This window comes from Natator depressus, chromosome 11 (genome assembly GCF_965152275.1).
Source record: "Natator depressus isolate rNatDep1 chromosome 11, rNatDep2.hap1, whole genome shotgun sequence".
Taxonomy (NCBI): domain Eukaryota; kingdom Metazoa; phylum Chordata; order Testudines; family Cheloniidae; genus Natator; species Natator depressus.
In genome coordinates, this window is record NC_134244.1 from 33,789,990 (window position 1) to 33,816,005 (window position 26,016).

At 41.8% G+C, this 26,016-nt stretch overlaps 1 protein-coding gene across 7 annotated transcripts in view; it reads left to right on the plus strand.

Moving 5' to 3' along the window:
- SLC4A10 (solute carrier family 4 member 10) overlaps positions 1-26,016 on the plus strand; it is a 302,756-nt gene that overhangs the window by 253,803 nt on the left and 22,937 nt on the right. For 6 of the 7 annotated variants that reach the window (XM_074967434.1, XM_074967433.1, XM_074967431.1 and 3 more), the window contains 4 exons: positions 17,554-17,659; positions 22,080-22,241; positions 23,599-23,712; positions 24,469-24,630. In XM_074967434.1, coding sequence (XP_074823535.1) covers positions 17,554-17,659; positions 22,080-22,241; positions 23,599-23,712; positions 24,469-24,630 — 544 coding nt within the window. The remainder of the gene's footprint in view (positions 1-17,553; positions 17,660-22,079; positions 22,242-23,598; positions 23,713-24,468; positions 24,631-26,016) is intronic. The other variant, XM_074967438.1, reaches the window with a different exon arrangement.

The following is a 26,016-nucleotide window of genomic DNA, read 5'->3' on the forward strand; positions in this document are numbered from 1 at the left end:
TACTAATAAGTTATGGTTTGATGTATATATACTTTCTCATCATATTATGCAAGTACTCTTCCTCTGTGATATTTTAACCTAAAGAATAGACATGTGTTTATTGGCTTTTCTCCTAATTCACATTCAGGCAAAGCAGACTATGTATATGCATCAGGTATGAAATCCTGACCCCACTGAAGTCCATAGAAGTTTTGCCACTGACTTCAATGGGGTAAGGATTTCACCTTAAGGATCTTTATAGGGTGTAATTTGTGGGGTTTTTTTTTTTAGTATATGTGTGGGTGGGGCAGGGGGTGTTTTCACAAGCCTCAATACCTCTGGGCATTTAGGGGGTCAAAAGGTTGTTCTCATAATATTTCTGTTCATGAAAAGTTGAAATATTACATGAAGGCCTCAGAGAGCAAGCAGACATTAAAAATATCTCATGGGTTTACCCAGGCCAGCTCCAGGCACCAGCGAACAAAGCAGGTGCCTGGGGCGGCAAATGTAAAGGGGCGGCAAGACATCAGGCTTGGCAGCAATTCGGCGGTGGGGACGTGACTCTTCTTTGGTCGCCGGCAGCAATTCGGTGGCTGCACCATCACTCCGCCTCCACGTTTGGTGGCAAGGTTTTTTGTTTTGTTTTTTTTTTGCCGCTAGGGCGGCAAAAACGCTGGAGCCGGCTCTGGGTTTACCTTAATCACACAATATTATTCAAGTTATTGTGGAAATAGAATTAACAGCCTTCCTATGTACAATAGAGCTGCAGTAGTATATATCTCCATATTTTAAGGGATAACATCAATATACTCAATTGATAATGGTGGCATTTAAAAATAAAAATTCGTGTTAAATTATAATTACATACAGTCATTAGAACACCTGATGTATTTCTGAGGGGGAACTGTTTACTCCCTATGCACGCTTGACAAATATCTACCCTATATTTTCTTTTTGCTGCTTTTCAATGCATATAGAACTTGCAGGGCATTAACAGCAGGAAGAAGAGTGCCAACCAAATTGTCATCATCCCCTCAAACTCTAGCTTTGGGACTTCCTGTCCTATAACATCAGCCAAACAGTGTCAGAATTTCTAAGCACAACTCCCCAAAAGGCATGTGCCTTTCAGATGTTTTCCAAATATCTGAACATTACTTCATTCTTTCAGATGATACTGTACTGACATTACATAACTATCTATCAAATTTCCTTCAGTTACGAAAATGTACATTTATTTGCACTTTTACATTGTGTCTCACTTTGTGTAGGCCTAACTGGTATTTATACCCATATCTTCCACCTGTATGCATGCCCTAGGATTATTTATGCCAGCTAGCCCCAGTAATGCCAAACCTACTGACTGACTTAATGCCAATACCATATTAGTAGGGCCACTGGATACTGCTCTCTGCCAGGCAACGGGAGAGCTCTCAGTGGCACTTCACAGACAGTTTAACTGCTGTACTCTGAAAATCTCATTCAAATTATCTGACCTTCAGATCCTCAGATCTTCTCTTGAAAACAGACCTCTCCTCGACCTCCTACCTTCCAGCCTGGCATAGTTGGAAGTTTATAGCTTACTTAGGTTGAACAATTCTATTTTCAGGCTTTGGCTCCACATCTGTCCTTTTTCCTTTATCCTCACTGTTACTGGGGATGTCAGTATCCATATTGAGAATGTGCATCATACTGCCACTGCTTCAGGACATGCTCTGACATTGAGGAGTGTGCTTGCCTGTGCCAAGGATTATACCCTTGAACAAATAATTTCACTCTTCTTTTTCTGTCTATAACTCTATCATTACTTCATCGACTACGACTTTGCTTTTAGTAATCCCTCATTTATTTATTGTTCTCTAAAACAGCTACATTCATTACTTTTCTGTCTCAAGTCTTCATCAGATGTTTCTACTACTTCCTGATCCACAAAGCAAGACCTGTAGCTAAATCCTCCTTCTGACTTTTGATGCAGTTTCATTCCACAGATCTCATACACAGTTCACTTATTCTCATATACAAATCATTTCCGTAAACTGACATTCTCACAGGTCTGGCGGGGCAAGAGTACGCTTTAAAGCACACTATTTACCACAGCACTAGGAAAATCCGGTTTATCTACTGTCCCACATAGCTATGCCAGTATAACATTGCAGTGTAAACCAAGCCTGAATTTTTTCCCCAGTCAGCCAGAACATCCACCTTGACCTATCTAGGAGAATGCCCCTTGGTGGCTGCTCCATTTTGGAGCAGATCCATTTAGTGTCAATGAGTTGTAATCACTGGTTCCAATAGCTCTGCCTCCTTTTTAGATGAGGGTTGTTGGAATTGTCTGATTTCTCTTCTAAGGGTGTGTCTTTACTGCATAGTTAGCCTGGGATCTTACCCAAGTGTTGCCCCTAATCCCCCTCCTGTCCACATACAAAAACCTCACACCCAAGTTTAGTGATGCTTTCAACCTGGGTATTGAGTGCTGCTTTTACTGGTAACCCCCCCACTTTGTAGTGGGGACACAGGCTAAATCACTTGATGCTGATAGTTCTCCAGTGCCTGATCACTATTCCCCCTGTGTGCCCAGAAGGTCAGACAAATTTACAAAGAATTGTAAAGTGAATTAGTTTACTGCAACACAAAGAACCATGGAATGTACCCCCAGAAGTCCTAGAGACACATACAGGTGACTGCAGTACCAATAAGAACACAGTAATTTTGGTAGGGCTTTGCACTCACCCAGGCTTGGCTAACCTCAGGCCCAGGTGCCAATCACCCAGATTGACTCTGCAGTGAAGACATACCCTTAGTTTAACACCCATTTTAGAAGTCAAGCACATAAATCACATTTTGGGATATAGATCAGATATGCAATTAATACAGATACGTATGATTAAGGCTATGATTTAGTCATGTGTATTTTTAATAAAAGTCATGGACAATAAACAAAAATTCATGGCCCGTGACCTGTTCATGACTTGTACTATAAATACCCCTGACTAAATCTTAGCTGGGGGTTATGCTGCTCTAGGGGGCCCTGGGGGAGCTGCTTGGGGCGTTCCCCTGGGGGAAGCTGCTGTTCTGGGGGTGTCCAGGGGACCCACTGCTTTGGGGGAGCCATGGGGCCAGCGGCACCAGCTGCTGGGAGCCGCCGAGCAGGGGCTCCTCTGCTGGACCACCCGCCACTGCTCCAGCCGCCCCCAGGACTGCTGCCAAGTGCTGCCAAGCTGTGGCAGCTCCTGCTGCCCCCGGGGCCGCTGCTCGGGGGAGTCCCCAGTGCGGCTGGCTGCAGGGCTGCCCAAGCGGCTGGCTGTGGAGCTGCTTCTGCAGTGGCCAGTGTGGCTGTCCTTGGGCCTAGCTGCTTGGGTGGCCTTGGGGTCAGCCACACTGGTTGCTGCAGAAGACACAGGGGTTGCAGAAAGTCACAGAATCCGTGACGTCCGCGACCTCCGTGACAGACATGGAGCCCTACTTATGATCATACTTCATCTCACCTACCATTCGTTTAGTTGGGCATGCAAAGACCCAGTAATTTAATTAACCATCTCTGTGACACACAACACTTTCTTCTGACTATTGACTCTGCATAACTCCGACTGCTCTACTCTTTCTCCACCAAACACCATGAGGAATTTGTTTCTCTGCTTTTAACATTACGCAAAAATTTGGTTTGCAAGTGAAAAAAGTTGTAATCACCTGAAAATGACAGCTCTGCATGTCAGGTATGTCATTTTCAATCAAAGAAATTTTCAAATTTCTTCAAACATCTCAAAGACACATGGTGAGGTTTACTGGTACATCTATAGCAGATATGGTTTAAGAACTTGTAATTAAGTTACTTAAGTGCACAAGAAAAGGTGTCTTTTTACGCAAAATCGCATGTACAACTTTTTATGCTTGTATAACTTCAGAGTGGGTTAAATGGTTTTTTTAAACATTCAGCTTATTTGGACTGAAACTATAAGCAAAAGAAATATTAGCTGAGAAGGAATTTTTTGATAAATGCACTTTGTCACTCACTCTGGCAGAGAAACGAGGAAATGAGCCACACAAACATCACAGGATTTGAGGAGAGGTGTGTTTGAGACTTGCTTCTCTTGAGTCAGGTGCAGCACTGCCTATTTCCCTTTTCCTGGGGAAGCCTCCCAGCTGGGATCTTTCTGCAACTCGGCCTGGAACTCAGCGGCTGGGGAAGGGATGGGGACCGGTTCCCTCTCATTGGCCGGGTCTGAGGCCACAGCCTCTCTGAACCGTGCCCCTCGGCGCTCCCTCCCCACCAGGGTAGGGTCCTGCAAAAACTCCTTCTCAGTCAAGGTAGAAGATCGGGTGTTCTTCATCTCTGACCATCTGTGAGAGGACAGCTCCCAATCCTACTTCAGATGCATCTGTCTGTAAAATTAATTCTTTGTTGAAGTCCAGGGCTATAAGCATGGAGATACTGCAGAGGACTGTCCGTAGATCCATGAATGCTTTCTTTGTGGCATCTGTCCACTTCACCTTGTCCGGACCCCGGGCTTTTATCTGGTCTGTCAAGGGACTTGCTCTGGTGGTGAAATGGGAATAAATTGCCAGTAGTACCCCACCAAAAAAAAAAATGCTTTTAGAAGGAAAAGGGAGCTTTTCACCAGCATCTGACCATGTTTCTCCATTCTTGGCTAAAATCCATACCAGGACCTGGGCCTGTCCTATACGGACCCTGTTACAGAAACGAATTATTGTCTCCAATTTTGTTAGCTGCTTTAATTAGCTCTATATTCTGTTTACTTTTTCCTTTTGGGGGATTTTCCAAATAAGTTTTTAACTGTTAGCAAAGCTTTGGCAGTTCTTCTGTAATTAGCAGTGGCCGAACTTCAAAAGGTTGAGAGATTAATTTCTATTTGGAAGCTTATCCAAAGCTTATCTGGGGCATGTCAACTCGGGAGCTGGAAGCGTAATTTCTGTCTTGGGTAGATATCCCCATGCTAGCTCTGATTGAGCTAGTAAACTAAAAACATCAGTGTAGCTTCAACTGCATGGGCGGTGGGATGGGCTAACTTCCCCAAGTACAATCCTGTCTGAAATCATAATTATATACTCAGGGCAGCTGATCCATCCTGGCATCTGTGTAGCTGCAGCTACACTGCTATTTTTAGTATGCTAGCTCCATCATAGCTAGTGCAGGTATGTCTACCCAAGATGGAAATTATACCTCCAGCTCCAGTGAAGACTCTAGCTGAATCTTTAAAGCTAAGATGGAAAACTCAAGTTTTATTGTTAAATTTCCAGCATTCCCTGCCTCTGGGGTGGAGAAGTTCTGGACAGCCTTCCAAGGAGAGCAGTTGGGGCAAAAAAACCTAGCTGGCTTCAAGACGGAGTTTGATAAGTTATGCAGGGGATGGTATGTTGAAGCTGCCTACAATGGCATGTAACTGATCTGCGACTGCTAGTAGCAAATATCCCCAATGGCCAGTGATGGGACACTAGATGGGGAGGGCTCTGAGTTACTACAGAGAATTCTTTTCCAGGTGTCTGGCTGTTGGGTCTTGCCTAAAAGCTCAGGGTCCAACTCATCACCATATTTGGAGTTGGGAAGGAGTTTTCCATTGGGTCAGATTGGCAGAGATCCTGGGGTTTTTTTGCTGCCTTCTGCAGATGGAACAAGGGTCACTTGCAAGTTTAAATTAGTGCAAATGATAGATTCTCTGTAACTTGAAGCCTTTAAATCATGATTTGAGGACTTCAGTAACTCAGCCAGAGGTTATGGGTCTATTACAGGAGTGGGTGGGTGAGGTTCTGTAGCCTGGAACATGCAGGAGGTCAGACTAGATGATCATGATGGTCCCTTCTGGCTTTAAAGTCTGAGTCTATGAGAAGGGTGGGCACTGTGTCCATGTGCTGAGTCTGGAAGCTTCTGGTTTGGGGGTGGGGGAGCCTGGCTCAGTTTTTTTTTGTCTCCTTCCCTCCCTCTCACAACTGCTTCAGGGCCCTGCCACATGTTTCTAGTGGACTGTGTGCATGTTTCTGTTGCTGTTTCTTTGATGGTGGCATGAACTTGACCTCAGAATGGTCACTGATTTTTGGCAAGCTGCCAACATTTTTCTGAGGAACACAAGTGAGAGAAAGGAAATGATGATTTGAACACTTTATGTCAGCCAAATCTGGGTGGAATTTCCCAGGACAAAGAAAATACATTCCTGTAGCCAGAAGGGATTCCAAGTATCAAAGTTCTGCTGCAGACAGTGGAGATTTGGCAGAATCTCAAAGAAAACTTTGCAAGAATCCTTTCTAATGGAAAGTGTTAGACAACCTAAATATAGGAGTTGCTACCAGCCTCTCCTGTAATAAACTGCAGAGGTCAGTAATAGGAGTAATTAGGACAATCAGTTTCTAACAGGTAGACATAAGTATTTGGATGTAACAAAATTGTAAGTCATTCTAAAATCATTCCTAAAATTTCACTTCTGCCAGTTTACCTTCAAGAAGTGAATTAAAATTTAACAAAAGACAACGGCCTCAAAGAACTGAATAATCTTTTACTGAGTAACCACATGGTCTAATTAATGTACCTCTTGTCCTGTTTCTCTTCCCACACTTTTTGTTTACTGTCCTCACTTTTTTGCATCATGCCTGGATCTTGGTCCTGATCTGCAATGAGCTACATGCAGGAGGATCAACGCACTCACAGCCACCCCAGTGACTTCAGTGGGGACATATGTGGATGCAGGACTGGGGCCTTAGGTTGTAACATCTTTAGAGCAGGGATTCAGAAATAATGAAAAATATTAATAGTCACAACAGTTCACTCGAAGGACAAATGTAAATTCTATCTTTAAAGTGTTCTTCAGTGTGCTACTGTGCTGCAGTGTGAATATTTTTTTCAGGAGTATTGCCTTGAAGAAATTAAAATGGCAACTCTGTAGGTCACATAAACATGTAATCTGTTTATGTGGTGTGCACATACTTTTTGGCCTGTTTCTTATTACTGTGACCTTTTCGTACTTTTATTGTCCTTGGTGTTTGTAAGTTGGCATGGCAATCCCTTCTCATTTCTCCCCACTCCTCCTCCTGCTGCTTTCTCCTGTTTTCCTTGCATTTATCAAATGTTTCTTCTCGTGACTCTTATCTGGAGCACTGGTATATGGGAAAACAAGGTTTTAAATGTGGACACTGAATGTCAGGATAGGTTTCTTTGACAAAAATGTCGTGCTTGTCCTACTTCTCCCCCAATTGTGTGAGTTAAAAATGCTAACAGGAGCTGAAGAGCAGAACAAAATAGGCATCTTAGGTGAAAGGAGTACTGCTTTAAAAACAATGATCCAGTATTTTAAGTATCTTAAGATGCTGCTTATCTTTTCTTCAAATATGGGACATAAATCACTTCTTTGGTTGATATTTCTGTGTTCTTGGGACCTTATGATATATCTACACAGCATAGTAAGCCTGTGTGATCCGCAGCTGCAGACTTGATGTCTCCAAGCCTATGCTTGAGTGTCCACACTGCATTGGAAACCCAGGCCTCACAACCATCCTGGTGTGTCCATACCGCACCACACAGACTTGAGTCACAATTTCAGCTACTATGGTTTATACCATCATATCCTAGGGATCCTAGTTCCCTCGCCAGTATAGCTGCTTTATGACTTCATTCATAGTGGTTTGTCAGGGAACTTGTGTGTCCGTCCCACTAGAAGTGACTGGTTATAGTTCACCAGCACATCCAGCCAAGCTATTTTGTGCTGAATGCTCCCAGCAGCCGGAACCATCAACATGGATCCCAATGCAGTGGAAGAACTTCTCCACCTCCTGCTGTCAGATCTATTTTGGGAATCAGGTGGCACATCTGTGGGACACTGATGGACATTTTGGTGGCAGTTTTTGACCTGCTGAAATTACCTCTCAGAGGCAGATAATGCCTTGCCAGCTGCAATCCAGCTGATGCTGCTTGTGCCTGTTGCCTTAGCTGCAGCTTCCCCCTGTGTAGACCATCATTTCCAGAGTAGGGCTGCAAGCATAGATTGGTGGGATCACTTCATAAAGCGGACATGGGTTGACAATTGGGCCCAGAATTTTTGCATGAAGAAGCAAACATTCCTGGAGGTTTGTGATTAGCTTGCCTCGGCCCTCCAGTGCCACAACAATCACATAAGGGTCTAGAAGTGGGTCGCTGTAGCTGCCTGGAAGCTGACTACCCCACACTGCTACAGGTCTGTGGCTAACCAGTTTGGAGTTGGCAAATCAACTGTGGGTGGTGTTTTGGCAGAGGTTTGTGAAGCAATCAGGACTGTGATGTACCCAAAGGTGGGTGTGATTCCAAATATTTCTCAAATAATTGCTGGCTTTGAGAGAATGCATTTCCCAGACTGCACTGGAGCTGTCTATGAGACTCATGTGTGTATAGTTTGCCCTCTGCAAGGAGCACATCAGTACATAAACCGCAAAGGGTATTACTCCATCATGATGCAGGCCCTGGTCAACCACAAGGACCGATACATGGATACTAACGTGGAATACATGGTGCTAGGGTGTTCCAGAGAGTGGGAGTTCGCCTTCATGGAGATGCTAGGACACTGTTATAAATGGAGTCACTGTCCCTACTGTTATTCTAGGGTATCCCGCTTAAACCCTGTTGCCATGGCTTATGAAACCATACCCTGATTTCAGAAGACCCGGCAAAACAAGGTTCAACTACACACTCAGTAGCTGTAAGATGGTGGTGGAATATGAATTTGAAATCCCATTGGCTCTGCCTTCAGAACCATTGGATTCCAGTGTCATGAATGCAGTCTGCATTATTGTGTTCTGCTGTGTTCTGCTCAATGTCTGCAAGGACAAGGAAGAACCTTTTTGCCAGTAGTGGACTCAAGACACCACTGGGTTTCTGAACAGGCACATATATCCAGACAGCGTACCTGTCTTGACTGTTGCTGGATCCACATGTGCCATCAGGAATGCTTTGAGCACCCATATAATGGGTTTGCATGGTCCCATGTATGAAAGGGAATGAAATGGAATTTGAGGGTGTCTATAGGTGTGGGTATTTGTTTTAAATGTGTTGGCATTCTGTATTATGAATTTTGGAAACACTTTCATAAAATGTATGGAAATGTGTTATGCATTTTATCAATACCGGCCATGTGCTTCAACTCTCAGTTTGTGGATTACTGTGATGACATTTATTGTAAATTTTTATTATGAAATTTATTGCAAATGGGCATGTGGTGACATTTTTTTAAATTTAATGCCACTTTTAATGTTACATACAGTAAAACTTGCTATTGTAACCTTTTGTGCAAATTCAATACTTAATTTTATGCAGGCATTTATATACCAAAGTTAGAACTAGAAAAACAGACCAGCTGCCATCAAAACTTACAACACAGTAAACAAACTCAGTGCCAAAACAGTGAAAGGTGCATGTTCCCAAATGACATGTTCAGCTATTCCTGGGTATCCTCTGTCCTCCTGTTTTTGGCCTTTCTGGTGCATTTTGCATATGCAGGCTGCACGTGGACTGGAGTGGATGAATGCAGAGGGTACATTTGTCTGTTCTGGGTGCTCTTGTTCATTGCCTGTGACATGGTCCAGCCAGTCTCTGAATTGTCCAAAGGCTGCCTCACCTGCAGGATACAATAGCATGGAGAGGACTCAAGGTCTGCAGGAGGTGAAGGTGGCAGTGGAGCCTGCAGGCTGGTAGCCATGAGTACAAGTAACTGCTCAAACAGCTCCTCCTGCTGTGCTCTGTCTTCATCCCTCAACCTGCAGTCTGTCCACCACTCTCTTCTTGCACCGTGCAGCCTCTGTCTCTTTTTCCACCCACCTTGCATCCTTTGCCTTCTGATACTCCATTTGGTCCTTCTGGGACTCTGTCTGCTGATTTGTTTTATCTAGTAGAATCTCTTCCATCCGCTCATCTTGGACTTTCTCCTTGCCTGCAGTAGGGTGGGTCTGCTTCCCCAGGCTTCTGGTGCCTGGGAATCAAAGATGCTGCTTTAATTAAAGGCCAAAAGATGACACTTTTTATCAATGGGCTTTATTTTATTCACACAAAAAGTACCCACCACTTCCAACATTCTTTGGAGCAGCACTGAAAGGCATCACATATCCTGGCAAGATGCATGTAAAAATTGAATTGAAATGATTTCTATATCTCCTTGATTATTTTCCAGAGTGGGGAAGAGTAAGGGAGCTTATGAGTTGTCTAAACACTGGCTATGGTTTTTCAAACCTTTCAGGCAGGGCAAGAACTGGAGAACATTGATATTCTGTAGGTCCCCATCTGGAAGCGTGAACTTCTCTTCCAGGCCAGCGGAGGACAGCCATCCATCTGTTCTAAGAAGACATTTAGGCATCTAAAGAATGACCAGTGTGTGTTGCTGTGGAGGGGGCTATTGAATTACAGAGGTGGCACTAATAAGTATGCCCTGCTCTGGAACATAGCAGATCATCCAGAGTCCTACTTCATGAGCGTTCACTTTCATCACCAGCCAATGATGGGGGACAGTTCTTAGTAAAATGAGCAAGAGGCTGAGTTAGCATGGACATGTAGTACATTCTCCTAATGAGCACCCTGAATCCACGCACAGACCTGTCTGCCGTGGGGACCCCTAACACAGCCACCCTCTGCTGTAATTTGAATTCATATATTAAATCCAGCAATGGACTAAATACACACTTGGTTTTGTTTGGATTCTAACAGCCTGTTTTTCTGGGACTCAGTTTACAGGTGGTCCAGGACAGTGTGGGCATGGCTGATTTATAAGATGCTCTATATTACATGGGAGGAGTACATGAAACTGTTAATTGTGGAGCCCCAACCCATACTTATAACAATCCATGAGTGACCAGTAAAAATCTCATAACTGCTTGTTTACTGTTTTTTCTTTTTTTTTTTTTGAATTGCATGGGATGTCTGGAGGAAGGGGGGCGGGGGCGCTAGGGGAATGGCGTGGGTTCTGCCCCGAACAGAAGCACACCAAAACCCCTGCTTGTTTTAAGAACTTAATAGGGCCACTAACCAAAAATCCCGTCCATTCATATATTAATAACAACAAACAAACAAACAGCAGAAACTTACTAGGCTCTGCCTCCGGCACTTGCTCTGATACCACTTCTGCAGTCGGCTGCTCCCCAGGGCCATCCCCATACAGCTCCTCTGAGTATGGCTATAGGACGTGCTGCAGAGTGGCAGTATAACCTCTTCAATTACCCGCCACAGCACCAGGGTCACCTCTTGCCCCTCATCCAACAGCAGGCTCTCCTCCAGCTGTGCTTGTGACTGGGGAGTTATAAGGGTGCCAACCCTGCTCAGCCGATTGTGATGCAACACTGTGGGCTCAGTGCTCCCTATAGTTCCCAGTCAAATTCCTCGTAAAAAGGGCAGGAAAATGGGGAATTCCCAGAGGTGCTGTTAGAATCTTTGATTTAGCGGTACTCTGTCTTCAGACGCTCAATCTGCTCTGTGTATTGTTCTGCTCTCCAGTCAATCCCCAATGGTAACAGCCACTCAGATATAGCTTTGTAGACATAACTGTTTTTTGTGTTCTTGCTAAAGTTGAATGTCTTGCTCAACTCATGCCCAAGGTTAACCAGAATCCAGCTGTGTTCCTCAGGCCACCTAGCAGCACGCCTGGTGCAGGTCTTCTTTGTGCTGGCCATATTAATATGTGTGAGGGTTGACTGTTTCCAGCTGAGCATGGAAATGAAGGGTAAAATGCTGAGCAGCTGTATTTGAACCACAAGGTTGCTTCTGTTTCCTGGGAAGCGAGTGTGAGAAATTATGGGATGGACAGGCAGAGAAGCACAGGGATAATGTTAGCGGACTCTCCAGACCAAAGGCTGGTGACCTGGATTTGAGTTGCATCCACACTGTAAAGTGCCAAGGCTTTGACCCACATCACAGCAGGACTCAGGGTCTGACCCATCCCCCAATAGGATCCATGGGCCTGAGTCAGACTGATTTGTGTGTGAATGGAAGGAGGGCCTGAGTCAGAGCCCAGGCTTTTGTGCTTTGTAGACATAACTGTAGACACTTTGTCTTTCTTTATTGGTTGGGGTTTTTTTCCAAAATGATGAGTTCATGCTGTTTCTTAACCAAATAATTCTTCACCAGAAGTTACTCAATTATTAACAGATTACATTGAATAATTTCAAAGTGATTTCTTGGCATAGTAGTATGCATATTACAATCTGTCTTGGTATTGACATGTACTTAAGAATTAGGAGTAGAAAATCCCACTCTTTGATTTACTTAAGAAGCCAAGTTCATGTCAATCTGGCATGTCTTATAAGGAGTATAGCAATCAGTGCCTGTGCAGCGTATCATGAAGACAAGTTTTGCCACATACAGTGCTGCACACGTGCCAGCGTTAAACGTTTCACGGTCTGTACATTAAAGGCACAGTTTACTTAGAGGGAAATTCTCCTAATTTTTATCTTGCAAAGTCCCGTGGCAATTGAAATCAGTAGAACTGCAGCGAATGTAAGTCAGAACAGAATTTGGCCCCTGGCTTAGAGCGTTCCTCATTAGCACCACGGATATAAAACTGAGTTTGAATTAAATTAATGAATTATTTTAAATTATTTTTAATTTAAATGTTCATTTGCTGTCCCTTGCAACGCCTTCTGATCCTTCCTACTACAGAGTGACTAAACCCCTCCTAGTTGCCTAATCCTCCAGTGATTTCCCTCTTTTTCCAAAAATTATACTAACCTCATCATCCAGTTCCTCCAGCTTCGACACAACAACTGTTTCCCCTTTCCCTCCACCTATGCCTCCCATCAGCCAGAACTCTATCCTACCTACCGTCCAACTAATCTCCCAGGTGTTACCCTCCCCTTCCCCCCATGCTGCTTCTTCTGTCTCTCTTTTGCCTGTATGGCATCTGCCCTTCTCACTTTCCAATTGCTGACACCCTCCTCACTATCACCTCCTCTACTCTGGAAACCCTAGAGAGGCTCCCGCATGGCCCACTCTTACCCCTCAATCACCCAGTTTTCAGGTGTTATGCAGTCTAAGCCACATACATTTCTAAGGATTATGAAGACTTTACAAAGACTTTGGCTAGTTTTGCTATGTATATTGATTTTTCTCTTAAACCATGGATACAGTACATTCTAATAATCAGAATGTAACTTACAGTGAACATCTTCCATACAGAACATGTAGTAAGTACCATACTTCTAAACTCCCATTAGATCAAATCTGTTTTCACAGAGAGATGTTTCTCATCTTGGAAGGGGGTTGAGCTCTCATCTCAGAACCATTTCTTCATGAAAGCTTTTAGATGAAGTGTCAGTGTGAAAATGCCTCCCACATAGTAGAGCTTCTTTTATGAACATTAACCCTTTATTGGCCATGGCTGCAGACCATGGAGCGGCTGACAGTACATGGACTCCATTCTAGAAAAGCCAGAGTCTCAGTTAACAAAGGTTTATTTTTTTGAATGTTAGGAAATGATAACAAAATGAGGAATTCTTTTTGTATTTGTAGATTTCTGCTTTCCTGACTGACTTCTTGGTAGCTCAGCATTTATCCTTCCTTCCACAATTCCAAGAAACCAGATCCCTTGCCATTTCCTTACTCTGATATTTTAAACGTGTCTTGTCATATATGTAGTATAGCCGTAGCCATGTCATTAGAGAGACAAGGTGGGTGATGCAAGGTAATATCTGAAGTTTGTCCAATAAAAAAGAAATGTGAGAACCCTTTGCATTTAGGTAAAACATTAACCAAAGGCCATGGATGCAAAAAGTAGCATTTTGTCACTAGATTGGTTCTGCCAACAGAGATGCTATAGTTTCGCCATCTTATTTTTGTCCATAATGACACCTAAGGGTTCACTACCTTTAATACTGGCAGTCCTTCCCTTTTGTATTTTTATCTGTGAAAACAGCAATTTCTTCCTAGCAAATCATTATGTATCTATTAGCATAACCAAAATGATTGCTAAGGTGCTGACTTATTACTCTTTCCACAAAGGGTAGTAAAGAATATTATTTGGCAAATGTGGTGTTTAAAACTATACTACATTACTTTAAAAACATATTTGTAGAAGTGTCCATAGCACATTGCTGTTTGATTTGAACAAGGCATGAACTCTTCAACAGGTCAGACAGTGTGTCTTAGAGGCTGAGTAGGTGCCAACCATAAACCTTTAACTTTATAGCATTCTACTAGGAATCTTTGAACCTGCAATAGAGACAGTGAGTTATTACTTATTCCAGCTTTGTGTGCACCATTTTATCACACCACAGACAATATTCTGAGGAAGATAAAAAAAAAACACTGCTGGTGCACACTGCAATGTATTTTACTTTAGTCCTGAGAGCTTAGCTCACTATTACAGGAAAAAAAGTAGTAATGAAAGGGACTTTCATTTCATGTTATTGCTGCTGTATTCCCCTTTTCTTATTTTAACTTAAGATTTTAAAATATAAAACCTCACACTGTTAGTAAAATGTCCCTGAACACAATATTCCTGTTGACTAATAAATTTGACTGATAAATTCCTGCTGAATTATAGTTTGGAAAAGGCTCTCCTGTGTCACTACAAACATCCATCTGCTGGTTGCATTGCTCCCAAGAGCATATATTTTCTCCAGAGACATAAGATTATTTGAAGAGGCATAGTGAAAATCTCGTCTTTTACCACCTAGGGCCACTTCAATATTAAGCCAGAATTTTCTGAGGCATTCCCTTAAACTATAATTTCTGTATTCCCTGTAGCAGCACTTGTTCAGTGATAATCACAACAAACTGGTGTCTTTTACAGAGTGAACATCTACTTTGGCTTTAATTCCGTGTATCTGGTAGAAAACAAAAGAGTTTGATCCACTCACCAAGGATCTAATTCTGCTCCCACTTAAATCAATGGCAAGACTCACATTGATTTTAATGGTGCAGGCTCAAGACTTGGTCTGTGTGGACTGTGCTTACACAAATATCCCGAAGAGAAATGGTCAACCACTAACAAATGTCTATGGAATTTAGTAAATGATAGTTCATGTCTCCCTGGGAAGGACTCAGTGATAAGCCTGGTGAGAAGGGATCTATTTATATAGTGGTATACAATGTGACTGACCCAACCACAAAATACACCCAATATTTTCAGGTGTTTGATTTTTATTGTTAGAATTATGAAATTCCAAAAGGTAAATTATTCAGAATATTTATTAAGTCCTCTCACCAGTTATCACACTTCTGATTGTAAAGCGTTAGAAACGTTTTGCATAGTGTATCTAACTTTTAAATGTAACTTTATAATTTATAACTCATTCAGATATACAGTTTAGTATTGGTGACATGCACAGTCTTCCCTTCTATTGAGAAAGAGGCACCCTATGTCACCCTGGCTACTGTAATCACAAAGCCAATGGGCCATATCGCACTGTCTATCCAGTCTGTGATCAGCACTGGACTTCAGGAGGCAGGAAGCCTCTGGCCCATTGTGTTCACAGGAAATAGTAACTGGAAATAGCCACATGTGCATTATTACACAAACACTTGCAATAATGTAGCTGATACATTGTCACACATCAACTTTATTATGCTACTTTTATCCAGTATTAATCTATTTATTTCATTCAGTAATATTTTGAACTAAGTTTTGAACACATTCACTCTGCACTCAGGGCGTGATCCAAAGCTCATTGAAGCTTGTTGAAAAATTCAGGTGACTGGATTGGGGCATCCATTTCTAAGTTTCTTTGTATGGTGTTGCTTTATTTTATGTTCCTGGTTCATGGGTTGTTATTTTTTTCATTATTTCTTTCATTTTTAATAATATGATTTCATTTAAAGTAAAACCAAGAAGGTCTACAAAGAAAATATGTCTATATACGTTAAATACAGGTGTGGGTTCACATGTATAGTACTTCCGTGGACATGTAATAGTACTACTTTGTGTTTTGCAGTACAGAGAGCTGCAGTTTTCATCTGCAAAACATAAAGTACTTTATAAACCTGGGTAAGAATTCCTATCCCTATTTTATGGATAGGGAAACAGGCAAAGAGAAGGTTAATGACTTGTCTAAGTGCATACTGTGGTTCAGTGATGGAGTCAGGATTTGAATACAGATCTAGAGACTCCCACCCTTCGCTTAGTCTACCAGGCCACAGCTGTCCAGGAAATGTTTAACACTAAGCGCGGTACAGCATTTTTTGCAGCTGTTATTGCTAGTTTTGTACTGTAGGTTTTAAGTGTGCTTGACTGAAGAATGCTGCAAGGCAAGATTTTTTTCCTTTCAGAATCTGCAAAACACCGTACATACTCTTTAAACTCTGCTGAGGAGCAAGCCTCCCACAGCTGCTTCAGATGCTTAAGACTTAATTTTGATTTTAAATTGCCTGTTTGGAGCATTGTCCTCCCACGCTGCCTCTGCCACATTTCCTGTGTTCAAATACAAACTTTAAAATGAAAATGAAACTTTAAGAGCAGGTGTGGAGGAGGGGGAAAATGGCAGATGCAGTGCTGCATGTCCTGGGGCTAATGCAAAATCCTGACAGGGGAAACACAGCACAGTTAGATTATGAGGAATGCATGACTCTAGAGCCGGGGTGGGCAAACTTTTGGGCCCGAGGGCCACATCTGGGTATGGAAATTGTATGGCTGGTCATGAATGCTCATGAAATTGGGGTTGGGGTGCGGGAGGGGGTGAGGGCTCTGGGGTGGGGCTGGGACTGAGGAATGGGGGATGCACGAGGGTGCTCCAGGCTGGGACTAAGGGGTTCGGAGGGCTGGAGAGGGATCAGGGCTGGGGCAGGGGGTTGGGGCACACGGGTGGTCAGGGTGCAGGCTTCGGGCGGTGCTTACCTCAAGCAGCTCCTGGAAGCAGCGGCATGACCCCTCTCCAGCTCCTACACGGAGGCATGGCCAGGCGGCTCTGTGCGCTGCCCCATCTGCAGGCACGGCCCTTGCAGCTCCCACTGACCATGGTTCCTGGCCAATGGGAGCTTCAGGGGCGGCACTTAGGACAGCGGCAGTGTGCAGAGCCCCCTGGCTGCCTCTACACGTAGGAGCCGGAGAGGGGACATGTGGCTGCTTCGGGGAGCTGCACGGAGTGGGGCAAGCCCTTGACACTGCTCCCCAGCTGGAGCGCCAGAGCGGGGCAAGCCCTGGACCCCACTCCCCAGCGGGAGCTCGAGGGCCAGATTGCAACGTCTGAAGGGCCAGATGTGCCCCCCCCCCCCCGTGCTGTAGTTTGCCCACCCCTGCTCTAGAGCCCAGAGCCATGAATAATAGATCATCTCCATGCAGGAAACTTCAGAGATATGGGCTTAATAGCACTGGCACATACTCAATACCAAGTCAGTGCTCTTAATGAAATCTGGAGTACATTAATAGAATAAAAAGAAAATTGTGTTATTATGTATAATCAGTTACATGTGTCACCACAATGTTATGTACTATATATGCACATGTACTTCACTGTGAAGTATGCTCCTGCAGTACTGATAACTATTGATCTATATTCAGAATTCACTGAATTAAACTGAACTAAAATCATATTAAAAAGTAGAGCACCATTTTAATATACTAATGCCATAAGCATAATAAAGAGTTTGGATTTTGTAAGTAAATACAAAAAAATACTTCTTTATCTTTTCAGATGTAGTTGTGTGGAGCCAGATAATCCTAGCAATAAGACCTTGCAATATTGGAATGACCACAATATCTCTGCGTCGGATATAACTTGGGGAAACCTAACAGTGTCAGTAAGTGAAGTACTGAAACCTAATAAATCCATGAACATGAATGTTATCTTTTCTGCTATAGTCATATTAATAAATTACATTGCTCCAGTTATGATTGTATTGTTTAAATAAGGCACATACAGTACTTTGCTGAACAAAGGTTAATGTAGATTTTGTATCATTAATATTTTTGAAACTTTTTGCTCGATTATTATATAATCTTTATTAGTATTGTGATACAGCAGGGCCAGAGGGCAGCAGGAGAATGATAAATAGGTATATAAGCTCCAGGATGATTAAGGTCTTATTCTCTGTGGACTGAGGAGAGGTTACTACAGGATAATTAGAGCACCTGGAGCCAATTAAGGCCCTGGGAGGGAGCTGGCTGGAGAGGTCGCCTGGGGAGGCGCTGCTGTGCCTTGGAGGTGGGGTCTCGCCTGAGCCTCACCACGACCCCGCTGCCTCTCCCCCTCTGGCAGGGAGAGGGGCTGCTCTCGCGTAGTGGGGGCTACCGGCAGGGCTGGGCCGGGCCGGCCTCTCCTCCCCGAGGAGGAGGGAAGGAGAGCTGACCGTAGTTTGCAAGGATACTGTTATTGACCAGAGGATCAGAGTACCAGGGTAAGCAAAACGCTGCCCAAGCAGAGCAGGGGGACTCCCCAGGCACAGAGGACCGAGAGAAACCCTGCCCAAGGGGAAAGAGGATAAGAAGCCCATGAAGATGAAGGGGCTGGGACCCAGAGTAGGGGGCGGACCAGGATCCCTTCCCTGCTCCTTTTCTCTCCCACACCAGGGCAATAACGGAGCTGTCAACACCCAAGAATAGGGGCAAGGGACAGCGCCCTGACCCATCACATCAAGGGAAAGAGTGGGACCCACCACAGTAGTGTCGGCCGTTTGCCACAGTACATATTAAAGCAACAATGTGCATCATTGTGCACTGCTTTAAAAAGTGTGTTTACATACTAACAGAGAAGTATGACTGAGATTAAGTCTAAACACATCAAATGACAACAATGGATTTGACCTAAATTCTACCAGATGGCAAAACCAAAGCTGCCTTGTCTAAAAAGAATCTATAAGCTTCTATTTCCACTAAAAAAAACTTCCAGCTGTTCAGGCTACACTGACGGGGGAAAGAGAGCATTTGTTAACATCCTAGTTAGTTGCTAACTGTCTATTTTACCCATTCCTTTAATGTCAGCTATGTACTGCGTTACTATTGGAGTTGTATAAACATTTCCTTGACATAAAAGAAATCAAGCCACCATTCTACAGCACCTAGTGCAAAATGTATTATTCTTGAAAGGCTTGTTTCACACACAAAATATTTGTTCCTGAACTATATATTTTTCTGGATAGGATTGGAGCCAGGGAACCTTACACTTACTATTTTCCTTTCCCTCAGCTGCTTTTGAAGCTTGATTGTAAATGGCATATTTGAACACTCTTTTTGAAGGCTCTTTTTTTTTTTCTTGCAATATTTTCTTCTTTGTAAACGGTCATTTCATTACAAAGCCAATGACAATTCAGTCTAGAAAGAGAGAAAACTGGGGCAGGCTCATGAGACTCACAAGACCAGGCTTGTTTGGTTTCTTCAATAGGCAGAGTCGTCATCATAGACATGTAGTCTTTCATTTTCATGAATTTCTTTTCAGAAAATTAGAAACCTTTCAAAAGCAAAACTCAGATTTGCCTTGGTTTAGTCCACTAAAGTCTATAAATGTTAATTCAGTTGATACTGTATTCTTTCTACAGTATAGATTTTCAGCCTGGGAGTTGCCCCCCAATCCAAGGGAGTGACACAAAGATCTAAAGAGGGTCATAACCACTTCTCTTTCTTTATGGATTGATGGGAGAGTGTGTAGGGGTTGTCCCTGAAACTTTTTTGTGTTGTAACATGGGGTCACAGTATGGAAAATGTTAAGAACCACAGTTCTCAGGGATCCCAGTGTTTTAGGGGGAATATTCTAAAGTTTTCAGCAAAGACCTAATAGCCTGAGCTCTCAGAATAACAAGAGAAGGTGTCGCTATCACAGTGTTTCTCAGAGTATATTTGTAGCTTAGATATGAAATAACTAATTCTGTTTTAACAATAAATGTTACTAAGCCCTAATGTGTTATATTAAGCAGCTGAAAAACTGAACACAATGAAGGATTCAGGAATATATAACTCAGCTTCCCCTCAAAGATACAATAATCTAGTTTAAATTGAGACCAGTATGATTGAACAGATTGAACAGATTTTCCAATATCCCCCATGCTTGTCAAATAAATATCCTGATTTCCTGACAATTATATATTTATTCATGATTTGAAATTTCTTGCTGTCATTCGCAACCCCTCCCTGGTGCCAAAATATGCCAGTGATAGCTACAGTGATTTGTTCTGGTCACACACAGACAGCACTGTATTACCACATATTAACTCTTGTTAGTGTTCCTGGTGGTCGGCCTCATAAGTGTAATGCTTAGCAAGGACACAGGAGTCAAGTTTATCAGAAGAGCAAAGAAATTACATTTTATTAACTGCACAAACACTTGGCTGAGTCTGCTCAGATTTCTGCAAATCGCTAGTTTGCACTGGGCCTGCTTAGAGTCTTCATACAGGCATTAGTATAGTCAGTTAGTAAATTGATTTCTATTCTTACAGGATGAAATTCACCCTTTGTGCATAGGCCATCATAAAGAGACCGTATGCCTTGGTTTAACCAGGGCTGTTGTACTTTTTATCTGGTGTCCCTAAGTCCTGAGAACTTCTTTTGGGATGCCTGAAATGTCCTGTTTTTTCATTTCATCAAAGTTTTCTGGTTTTTGATACCTACTGACTATTTGTCCCAGATGTATTGCTATACTGATATATATGTTTTGCACTCCCTTGTTTCACTCTCATCCCATACTAGGGTGTATTTCATGCCAATCATTCTTCAAAACCAAAGCTTGTCATCAATTGTCCAGCCATGGTACTGCAATATGAATTTGATGAGTCAGCGACTCAGTGTAATTAATGAAAAAATTCTGCTCTGGCAGCATATAATGGGAAGTAATAAGGTACCTGGTAGTTGTTATAACCTCACTTCTCCTTCTTTCTGTGGTGAGCAGAACCATAAAGAGGAGGAAAGTGTGGGACAGAGTCCATGGGGATGGGGCAGAGCTTTGCCCTTCTTTGATCTGCTCCAGGGGGAGCTTTTCTGACATAAATCGAGCAAGTCAAAGAAGAGTGCCAAAATGTAGAGTACCTGAGTATTCTATGACTCTAATAAATGTTGTCACAGAAGTGCCCCAGTTTGTTATTTTGACAATATGGTCAGTTACTTATTCACCGTATAAGTCTTCTCCCATAGTCAGGGTATTGGAGAGTGGACCGCTCAATTCTGGTTACTCTGTTTCTTATATTTCTTTACTTAGTGAGTGAGCAGTGGGATTCCATGTTCTATAGTTCACATCTTCATAGATGTTCCACATTTCTGTGCTCATTGTTTAGGAAGCTGAACACATCTGTCTTTATGGCTGTCTGTCAATCATTTGTTTAGATTTCTACTAGAGGTGTATCTGAAACTTAAGGTTTACATCTGAGATTTAGGTTGCAGCAGACCTGTATGCTATCTTTTTAAAATAAATTGAATAAAATTTTGACAAATTGTGACACATAAGACTTTGAAGTGAAGCTGTTGCCTGAAATAAATATTAATGTTTTGTTTGATGTATTCCCTGAATTTTATCAGATCTTTTTTAGAAACAATCTCAGCTTTTCCTAAGCAAATAAAATTTTGTGGAGTGTGCTGCCCCTTCTGGTAAATACATTTATTTGTTCCATTCTGGGATAATATGTAGGTCTGAATAGTTTTCCTTCAAATTATAAAGTTAAAACAAACAACTAAAGCTTGGAAATGCAACAAGAGTAGCATTTATCATAGTATTTTGTTTCCTCTCTCAGCAGCCATGTGAAAAATAAACATTGAAAAAAACATAACTAAGCTGTTTAAAAACAAATACAGGTTTGTTTCAAAGCATGGGTGAAGATTTATTTATCCAAACCAATTTGCCCATCCTTAATTGATATCACATAGTGATTATGTCATTAAATATTTCTAGGAAAAACTGTCAATCATTGCTAAGTTTCTTTAGTGCTATATGGCACAATGTCTGAGTGTATGAGATGTTATTCATTCTGAGATGCACAATTCTCATTTTCTAGCTTTCCATTTTTCTTCATAGCATTACAGCTGAAAAGTACAGTTTGTCCATACAATCTAGATATAAAGATTTGGGGTTTTAAATGAAAGAAGGTTAAAGATCTTAAAAATTAGTTTACTATTGACAATATATTATATGATCTAATCTGTCATTTATTTAAGGGAGTGACTAATCACAGGAAAAATATATATATAACAGCATTTACAAGGGCATTTTTCAAAACAATCCTGCTTTATTCTTCCTGTTAGGAATGTGGGACGTTTCATGGGGAGTACGTTGGACGAGCCTGTGGACATCATGGCCCTTATGTCCCAGATGTTCTCTTCTGGTCAGTCATCCTGTTCTTTTCTACAGTAACACTATCATCCACACTGAAGCAGTTCAAGACTAGCCGATATTTTCCAACAAAGGTACCTGGAATATACCTTTTTAATGCAAAAGTTTATGTGAATCTTGTGGAAGTATAAATCTCCACTGTTGCAGACCCAGTTTCTTGCTGCACTATATAATTTCTTGCTGGTGAAGTACTGTAAGTTGTTGGAGTTTTGTAGAGAAATTGTTTAATTATCTGTTTTTTGTTATTTTTTCTCTGTTTCCATCTTGATGTTTAAAACAGAAAGTACTTCACAGCAAAATGTAACAAAGAGAAACAGCTTAAATCAGCCTTTAACACTGAAGAGTGACTAAGAAGGGGTTTGGTGCTAAAGGTTAAAAACTCAACTCTCTTCAGAAAAAGGAATAATGATAAAAAAAAGCTTGATGTTCTAAAGACAATATTACTCCCACTGCATATTGTTCTTCCTTTAGCATGGTGCTCTGTTTACAAGTGATGTGTCCTTCTGCAATCCTGTTCATATTCCTTATATATTTCCCACCCTGTGCATGTTATACTCTGTACCAAAGCTAGTCATCTCCCACCAATCTAGATTCCTAGGGAGAGTTGCATTGTCTCCTGATGCTGCTGCAATACTCCTTGCAAGAGTTCAGTGCATGCTGCCCTTTAAACCAGCTCCTCTGGTTGGTGAGGAGGAAGGATGGAGCTGTTACCATCCCCCACTCCAGCGGTGGCACTGTCCTCATGCATACTCATGGGAGTGTAAGGACTGCCAGTGTGCCTGACCACAACGTGGATGAACAAGAATGGGTCCTTGTGCTCTTTGTGCCCTTTCTCCATGTTGTGAAATTGAAATAGCACAGGGGTGAGAACAATCTTTCCCGTAAGGCAAATGTTCCCTTAAGCCAGTGGTTCTCAACCAGGGGTACGTATACCCCTGGGGATACGCAGATGTCTTCCAGGTGGTACATCAACTCATCTAGATATTTGCCTAGTTTTACAACAGGCTACAAAAAAAGCATTAGTGAACTCAGTATAAACTAAAATTTCATACAGACAATGACTTGTTTATACTGCTCTATATACTATACACTGAAATGTAAGTACAATAGTTATATTCCAATTGATTTATTTTATAATTATATGGTGAAAATGAGAAAGTAAGCAATTTTTCAGTAAGAGTGTGCTGTGACACTTCTGTATTTTTATGTCTGATTTTTGTTAGCAAGTGGTTTTTAAGTGAGGTGAAACTTGGGGGTATGCAAGACAAATCAGACTCCTGGAAGGGCTACAGTAGCCTGGAAAGGTTGAGAGCCACTGTCTTAAACTATAAAAGGAATTAAGTTGCAGCTCTTGTATTTGCTTTCTCAAATCCCACATGAATATTTTTGGTATTTCCCTGCTGGAAATGACATTTGGCTCAATATTTCTAGGTGCGATCTATAGTCAGTGACTTTGCTGTCTTTCTCACTATTATGTCCATGGTTTTAATTGACTACGCCCTTGGGATTCCATCTCCAAAGCTTCAGGTTCCAAACGCATTCAAGGTAATTCATTAATAAGCTGTACTGTGTGTGTGTTTGTGTCTCTAGTTCCTAAAACAATAGGGCCTTGATCCAGCTTGCGGCCCTTGGCTCTACCATAATACATATAAATAATAATAAACTCTTTTTAGTGCAACTTTTATTATCCAAACCTCATTGATCTGAAATTCCCTGTTGTCTGGGGAATGTTCTGTTTCACAAAAGTGAAGTTTGACTATTTGATCCTTAGGAGCAAAGGTGAATTATTTCGCTGAAGTGCTGTAGGGAGGTTGGTCTAATTAAAGAGCTTTAGCCAATTCACTCCACCCTATTTTCCTTCTCACTCCTGCCCTTGTCTCTTATCAGGCTCCCTGTGCTCCTTTATATTGGGGGAACCAGCCAGCAGACTGTGAAGTTTGCAGTCACATGTTCCTCAGATCATCCAAATCCTAGATTATTATATGGTTTGGGGCATCCCCCTGAGACCTTGGATCATTATCATTGTACTGAATGCAATAAAGTCTGTGATATCCCAGTTAACATATAACTGTTAAAGACTTAAAGAAATGCTGTGTTTACCTTCTCTTTCTGGTCCTATTTTACAGTATGATGTTTAATATATTCTGTGATATTATACAGAGAGATATTAATTTTTCATAGAAGCATCTCTAAATGAAACATAATTTCCTAAGTAGTGCTCGTCTGTGTAGCTGCAAAGTCAAAGCATTTAATAATCACTAGAATTCTCAACTGGCCATACATGACCTTATGTTTTTGTAGCCCACCAGAGATGATCGTGGCTGGTTTGTCTCTCCTCTGGGGCCTAATCCTTGGTGGACCATTTTAGCTGCCATAATTCCAGCTCTGCTTTGTACTATCCTTATCTTTATGGATCAGCAGATTACAGCTGTTATTATCAACAGAAAAGAACACAAACTAAAGGTATTCAGTCAAAAGGTCATATGTTTTACTTTACCTTCCTGCTTTGCTTTATGTAATGTACTTTCAACACTGCTCAATAAGTTAAATTAACTGTGCATTATTTAGCAGTATTTTTCAATAAATTAAAAAAAATTGAGCAAGTATGTTAATTTTGTGTATGTAATTTGTATTATTTGTCAGCAATTCTCGTTTTACACACGTCTTTAAAAGTGTTCTGAGAGCATATGCCACAAATCAGCGAAGCACTTAAGCAGGTGTCATTTAACTTTAAGCATCTGCTTAAGACCCGTTGACTTCAAAGAACTTAAACACATGCTTGCCAAAGTGCTTTACTTAATCTAATCAGTCATGTCTAATATCTCTTGAAATCCAGATATCATCTGCTGGTGGGCTTAATTTTGAGACTCTATAAAGAGGACATGGGATTTTCTTATCACTCTGTTCCCTCTCTGCCTCTCTAGATCTTTTGAATTTCCCCATAAGTGCTTTCTTCTCTTCCCTTCCCTTCCTTCTTGGAGGAGGGAGAAGTGTAAAAACTGAACTTTAGAGGCAAAATGGGATCTTAAAACAACATAGAACAACTTCCTTCTGGATGTCTACAGATGGAGATGGGAGAAAGGGGCATCACCTCTCTGAAAAGCTGCTGGGTAAAATCCAACAGCAGGCTTCTGTACTTGTATATGCAGCAAATTTAGGCCTCTTTTGACATACTTATAATAAACAGCAATCCAATCCCAGATCACTTTAGCAAATGTATTGGCGTCCTTCACTTTGTACTGCCTCTTCTTCGATGATTGTGACATTTGATATGTTCTTTTTTTGCCCTTTTTGTCAGCCTGACTCTTCATGTCAATCCATAGCATTGCATGTGGTTAACTTGACAGATGCAGGAAATTGCTGCCAAGCTTTGGAATGTGTTTTTTCAGCACTGGCATCTGGGAGTCAGATGGCTCTCCTGGCTGCCCTCTTGTCTTGCTGCATATTAGTTTTGCTGGGGTCTGGTATAACATCACCTGTTGCTATGCTTTCTTGTCCTCCCATATGTCAGTTTCCTTGGATCCGGGGAAAAACTCCCTGATTCTGTATGTATCAGTGCATACATTCCTCCAAAATGTGTCAGAAGGTAAAAAAGGTGTCTCAGTTAGGATTTAGATTTAAACTCCTTCTTTGAGTGCGTGTGTGCATATAACTAATCTTTGTTAACACATCTCTGTGTTTAGCTAGACATGTCTTAGATGTAAGACTAGTGAGATAGTGAAGGGAGTTTTTTCTTTGATTTACCTTATATGAAGATGTCTCCCATGGTAAACAAAATAAATGAATTAAAATGGCATTTTCATGTTTGGTATGTGACTTACATTTCAGAAACCCAAACACTTGTTATTT